The 6,819-nt window shown below is 48.5% G+C and overlaps 1 protein-coding gene across 4 annotated transcripts in view; it reads right to left on the bottom strand.

Annotated features, from left to right (window-relative positions):
- Positions 1-513: 513 nt before the first annotated feature.
- Positions 514-6,819, bottom strand: part of wt1a (WT1 transcription factor a) — a gene marked incomplete at both ends in the record, with an annotated part of 14,535 nt that continues 8,229 nt past the window's right edge. For all 4 annotated transcript variants that reach the window (XM_084452627.1, XM_084452628.1, XM_084452629.1 and 1 more), the window contains 5 exons: positions 514-635; positions 970-1,062; positions 1,418-1,507; positions 1,692-1,836; positions 3,969-4,068. In XM_084452627.1, the coding sequence (XP_084308753.1) occupies positions 514-635; positions 970-1,062; positions 1,418-1,507; positions 1,692-1,836; positions 3,969-4,068 (550 nt within the window). The remainder of the gene's footprint in view (positions 636-969; positions 1,063-1,417; positions 1,508-1,691; positions 1,837-3,968; positions 4,069-6,819) is intronic.

Here is a 6,819-nt window from a genome sequence, read left to right as displayed (position 1 = left end):
GGGAACTGACATGAAGAGCTGCTGTAAGATCATCTGGCTCCTCGTATGGTTAGATACTGTTAGACCACTTTACTCAAAGGGAAAACAACATTCCAGTGAAAGATATTTAAATCCATAATAGTAATAAATAACTCAAGAACTGGTCAGGGTAACAGTTCATATAGTAATACACAATACATAATATCTACATCCACAGCCAGAAACGTGATTGTTTCCTTATGAAATATGGACACCTGTGTCTGACGGCGTGTTTGGAAGACTGCCCCTGTGTGTGTCTGAACACTGATGTTGAGGAGGAGGGTCTGCTCTGGAGAGACCACCTCCTGACTGAGTAGGGTCAAACAGTCAAATGGTCTAAATTTGAATTTGATCTTTGTCCGTTCAAAGTCCAAATTTGACTAATGTGATCGTGACGCTGTCAGCTAGGGGAGAGCGCCGGGGAGCGGCGGTGGTCAGCAGGGTGAGGCTGACGGTCATGGCTGCCCAGCGGCCCGTCTGCAGCCCAGCTGGGTCTCAGATGGCCAGCTGCAGCTTGGTCAGGTTCCTCTGGTGCATGTTGTGGTGTCTGACCAGCTCGTCTGATCTGGCAAACTTCTTCTGACAGTTGGGCCACCTGCAGTTGAAGGGTTTCTCACCTGAGAGAGAGAGGGGGGGGGGGCAGGGGGACAGAAATACGTTATTTGACAATCAAATTGAAACTGTACAGTAGGGAGTAAGACATGGAACTTCAGCGAATGGTTTGGATCTCTTGCTATACAGTCCATGGGTAAGAATATCAATTTGAGCTCCTTTTAAGAAGTATTTAAACTATTACAGCAACTTAAACTAGATTTGATAAAAATGTGGATACGTGGAAGCAAATTCCACAAGGAAAGCATTACACTATATGCTCTCAATGCTGAGGTACTAGGAAACAGATAGGAAGCAATGAACAGATAAGAAGATGTGGAAAAATAAAAGTTTACGCACTTGTTTTACCTGTATGAGTCCGGGTGTGGGTCTTAAGGTGGTCAGACCGAGAAAACTTTCTCTGACACGTCTCACACTGGAATGGTTTAACTCCTAAACACACACACACACAGGCGCACACACACACGCACGCACACACACACACACACATAGGGAGAGAGAGAGACAGAGTAGAGCAGAGGCCGCGAGCGAAGGAAGCCATTCCAAAAGATGCTAGCATTCCATTTAGGGTGCGTACTAGACAGTGTCTCAGGGGAGGTTTGAGGGCTAGTGTGCACCAGAGAGAGGCACTGTAGTGTACACACTACTGTACAGTATACAGTATGCAGACAGAGGGACAGATCCCCAGCAGGAGACAGGGATTGACGGAGCAGAAAAAAAAGGAAGGGCAGAGAAAGAGAGAGAGAGAGAGAGAAAGAGAGAGAGAGAGGCTGGAGGGAGGGCAAACCTGTGTGTCTGCGCTGGTGTCTCTTGAGCTGATCTGACCTGGAGAAGCGTCGACCACAGTCAGTGAAGTCACACTGGTACGGCTTCTCTCCTGGATGTGGGGGGGGGGGGGGGGGGGGGGGCAGATGTGTCACATTCTACGACACAAACCGAACCTCGGGTCCTATGGCCGTAAGTCATGGGTGTCATTGTGCCTTCAGCACTGACGTTCTGTGGCCTAGCTAGCGTTCACTCACTGCTGCCCGCTGACCACGGCCATGCGGCTAGAGCCTCACCTGTGTGTTTCCTGCTGTGCATCTGCAAGTGGGACAGTTTGAAGTAGCGTTTGTTGCAGCCAGGGTACGCGCACATGAACGGACGCTTCTCATTGGTCTCTGAGCGCACAATGGCAGGGGCGATGCCCGGAACCCTCCTCACGTCCTGGGAGGGTACACACACACGCACACACACACACACACACGCACACACACGCACACACACACACACACATGCACACACATACACACACACGCGCGCACACACACACACACGCACACACACAAACGTAAGACACATTTTCTAGCAGAACACAGACAGCCTATCTAATAGCAATATAACCAATTAAAAATGCCCACTGGTTTGCATTAACAATGGAGTCTGATTATTATGTGGCATGAGAGGCTCATTATATTAGAATTAGCAGTAAAATCATCCCTCAGGTTTACACCAATGCTGATTTACTCTCTAAATGGGAGCCGTTAGTCACGGACCTTAGGCAGATCCCATCTCTGCTCCCCCCGTACACCCTCCCCGTACCCCTCGTACCCCTCCCTCTCACCTCTCATCCTGCACTACTTGCTTTCTGTCCACACTGTACCTTTCCCCCTGTCCCTCCCCCATCACCCTCTACCCCTCCCTCTCTCCCTCCCTGCTTCACCCCAAATACCCCTGCCTCCCTGCACCCACTGCAACACCCCTCAAATCCACACACACACACACACCCACCCACACACACACACACACACACACACACACACCCTCTGATCCCATCTGCTCCTCATTAGGAGATGCTTAGTGAAATGGGCTGGTGGTGTGGTGCTGCTGTAATGAATAGTGTTAGCTGCTCTTGATAAGTAAATGACCTGAGGGCTTTATGGTCCCAGCAGCCTGCCTTATCTACAGGCCTTACAGGCCACCTCTGACGCACTCTGCTCTCCTCACACTCAACACTTTCACATGTCTTTACGTTGGCTTCATAGACAAACAAAGCGAAACACACTTAAGGTGCTTAAAGTACATTTTAAGGTGCTTTAATAAAGCACTTTAAAAAAATAAAAAATAAAACTCAGTCCTCCTGGTTGCTTAAAATTCTGTTTCCCCCCCGAATCTGATTGTGGTCATACAGTTAAAAAGGAATGCTTCAGGAAAGTACCTCCATAATCTGTTGTGACCGTGCGTATCCTCTACAGTTCAGCTCTTATCATTCACTTCATTTCAGAACAATGTTAAGAAAGACAGGAGGAGAGGAGGGAAGGATGAAGTGAAAAACGTCCCATTGTGAAAGCGTTCCTGGTCTGGAGAGTCTCTGCCTTCTGCACTGTAAAGCCGCTGACAGACACTAATTAAGATCTAATGATTTATTAGTGCGGAGCCCGCGTATGGAAACCCTATCTTTATTGCTAATGGATCTCTGGAAAGTGATTCCTGAGACCTTTTCATCCTCACATGCCTTTTAAATGTCTCAGGCGTTCTGGACCAGGCCTGCTTCCTCTCGCATAGCCCGGGCGTTGCGTAAGGTCCTGCACTCCTTTTTTCTTTCTTTCTGCCGTTCTCTCTCTCTTTCTCAGGCGCTATCTCTCTCATTCCTTCGCCTGGAACCATGCGGAGTGCGGTGCATCACGGTGAGGGAAGGATGACCTTGTGGCTGGCATTTGGAGTGTGTGTGCAATAGAATGCTTGTGTTTGTGTGTGTGTGTCTGTCTGTGTGTCTCTGTTTCTGTTTGTGTGTGTGTGTGTGTGTGTGTGTGTCTGTTTGTGTGTGTGTGTGTGTGTGTGTGTGTGTGTGTGTGTGTGTGTGTTCGTCATATGTGCGTGCTTGCGTGCGTGTGTGTCCTGACCTTGGCCCAGAGCATATAAGGAAAGTTGCGCTGAAAGAAGGGGAATCAGAGTGTGTGAACTCCAGGTCAGAGTGTGTGAACTCCAGGTCAGAGTGTGTGAACTCCAGGTCTGTGAGACGACTGACATGTACTGTATCTGATGAGGAGCAGTTTACCACACGTTTCCTTTTGAACTATATTTGTTAAGTTTTTTTTTTTTTACATACATTTATTTTAAAAAATTAAAAAATCATCTTTTGTATCATATTTGTGCAATAGTAAGTTGTAACTTATTGCCTCATTAAATTGGTGTTTTTCAAAGAAATATAATCTCCCAGTATTGAAATAACTGGAAACAACAATTCAAAGATGTGGAACTTGAAGAACCGAACCAACCGTCGATTTACGCTTCATTTAGTACCTGGGTGTCTGGGAGTCAGCAGGGCTGGTGATGGGGGTGTGGGCGGAGCTACTTACCTGCAGGCCTCTGAACACGCCGTGTGTGTGGATGCGGTACTGGGTGCTGCAGCTGTACACCATGGGACTGTTCGGGTCGCTCTCGTACCCGGTGGCGTGGCTGAACACAGCAACACAGCAACACAGACATGTAATCAGGATACGGCCGTACATTAACAAAGCAGTTTTCTGTTCAAAACACACATAAAAGCATTTGTTTACGACCGAGAACATTTGATCTGTGGGGGAGTGAAGGAAAAACGACTGAGGAAATGTACTTTGTAACAGTATGAGTAGCTGTAATGTCCACGCTTTAAACAGTGTCGTAAACCTGCTGTGCGCGGTCACCCCCTTTAAGATATTGAAAAGAGCCTCTCACCCCTGAATAAAGGTGGTCTTTTTTCATGTTTCACACTAAATCTATCAGCAGAAGAAGGTTCAACGGAGTAACACCGGCATTGTATTTCAACAACATCAGGTACCACCCCTCCATAAAACACACAGAGCTGTAACTCCTCTTGAAGTATAGGGGCAAATTGCTCTCTGAGCCGGAGCCCCATATATCCAGCACAGCCATGCGAGGTGGAACACCGAGAGAAGACGGACGGCCGATTTCCTGACAACGCCGATTTATCCTCCCGACCGGGCGGCACGCTGGCCTCTCGGTCTGACCAGGGGATCAGAGCTCTCTCTCTCTCTCTCTCTCTCTCTCTCGCTCTCTCTCTCTCTCTCTCTGCCTGGTACCTCGTACTGTACTTACTCAGCCTCAGTCCATCAATCATGAACGGGTTTACTGTGAATCAGGACCTGCCTCTAAGAATCAAAATAGGCACTAGCTAACGACGAGTTGACAACTGCGAGCTTTACTACTCGCGACGTCGAGCGGTGTTCTTCTCCAAATGACACGGCTAATCCAGAGGCCGCTATGCGTCTGAATGATCTGTTCATGGTTTCTAGGTCTAAGAGGAGGACAGGAGGTTGTATCCTGTGCAGTGAGAGCATGAATGCACAGTGTTGAGGGTATATAAAGCCTTCTTTGTCTCTCGGTTTCCCGGGACAAGCTGCCGGAGTCGGGACCGAAATCTACAGAAGCTAAGCTATGGACTGCAGTAAATCATCCGACAGTTCATTACATTAACTCGCTCATTGAGGAGTTGTACACCTCAGACTGCATGGACCAAACCAGGGTCACATTGGGAGGAGTAGGGAGAGTGTGTGTACGTTTGTGAGTAATGTGCGTGTGTTTGTGTGTGTGTGTGTGTGTGTGCGGTGGGGTGGGGGGGTGGGGGGGGGGCAGAAGCTCATCAAGATGCCGCTGCATACATTAGCTGGTGTCCCTGGAGATGAGACTCCTGGTCCTCCCTCTCCACAACCCTGAGCTCCACAGTCCCTCATCGTGCAGCAGATGAATCATTCAGTCACCTCAGGCCTGTCCCCCTGTTCCCGGGGAGGCTGGGGGTTCTGCAGGGGTCAGGCCTGGCCCCCAACCTCCTCTCCTCCAGAAACACAGTGTGACTGGATCAGGATTGGGGTCAATTCACTTTCAATTCACGTTCGGTTTGGGAAATGATCTGGATTTTGTATTTTATTTCATTTAATTTTTTACAAATTAAAAAATGTGTAAACACGGTTACCAATGTAATTTTTCATCCACTGAATTAAAATTAAAATGGACTTTTCAGAACATTGCATGGAATGCACTTGAATTGAATGGACTGTAACTGTTGAACTTGGCTCTGCTGCTGCTCCCTGTCCTGTCCTGCGCTGTCCTATCCTGTCCTATCCTGTTCTGAACTGTCCTATCCTGTCCTGTCCTGTCTTGTCCTATCCTATCCTATCCTATCCTATCCTGTCCTGTCCTGTCCTGTCCTGTTCTGAACTGTCCTATCCTGTCCTGTCTTGTCCTATCCTATCCTATCCTGTCCTGTCCTGTCCTGTCCTGTCCTGTCCTGTCCTGTCCTGTCCTGTCCTGTCCTGTCCTGTCCTGTCCTGTCCTGTCCTGTCCTGTCCTGTCCTGTCCTGTCCTATCCTGTCCTATCCTATCCTATCCTATCCTGTCCTGTCCTGTCCTGTCCTGTCCTGTCATGCACCTCCTCTTCCTCTGGTGTCCTGAGGAAGCTACCTCCTCACTCCCCTTCTAGTCAAGGCTGAACTCAAACGTGGGGAGTTGCAGCAGGATGCTCTTCCCCTTGGACCGGACAGACAGACCAGAGGCTAAGGTAACATGTGATCATACTAAATAATAAACAAATAAATAAATCTTGCATATCATGTACATGATACCATGATACGTGCACCGTGTTAAATTAAATGTTTAGCTGCACCCAACATGGGGCTCGAACCTACGACCCTGAGATTAAGACATGTCATGCTCTACCCTGAAACAGAGAAAGAAACAGACAGATAAGAAAGAGGACTCCAGATGAAGGAAGGAGGAATAAACAGGATATTCAGTAGAACTACAGAGAGAGATGAGGGACATTCCTCTGTGAGAGCCGACTCCTCAGACTGCAGCACCGCTACCAGAACACACTTCATCACTTTACACTCACACACTCTGCTGTCTCACAGGCAACGACGCATCCTGAACCATCACTGGCACTGGCATGGTGTGTGTGTGTGTGTGTGTGTGTGTGTGCGAGTGCGTATGCGTGTGTCTGCATGTGTAGGGTGTGCGTGGACCCGTGCTGTGAAGGGACAGGACACAAGAAATAAAACTCTTAAGGAGATGTCTATGATAAAAGGTATTATTTTGTCCCTCTAATCACCGCAGTGAGAAATGATGTATCTAATACCACAGCCACCCCCCCACCCCCCACCCCCCCACCCCCTCGTCTACTCTGCTCCCCTCTGCCACTAAATCAGCCTGCTC

This window comes from Borostomias antarcticus (genome assembly GCF_949987555.1).
Source record: "Borostomias antarcticus genome assembly, chromosome: 18".
NCBI lineage: Eukaryota > Metazoa > Chordata > Actinopteri > Stomiiformes > Stomiidae > Borostomias > Borostomias antarcticus.
Note: the sequence above shows the minus strand (reverse complement) of the source record. Positions and strands in the feature narration are given on the sequence as shown.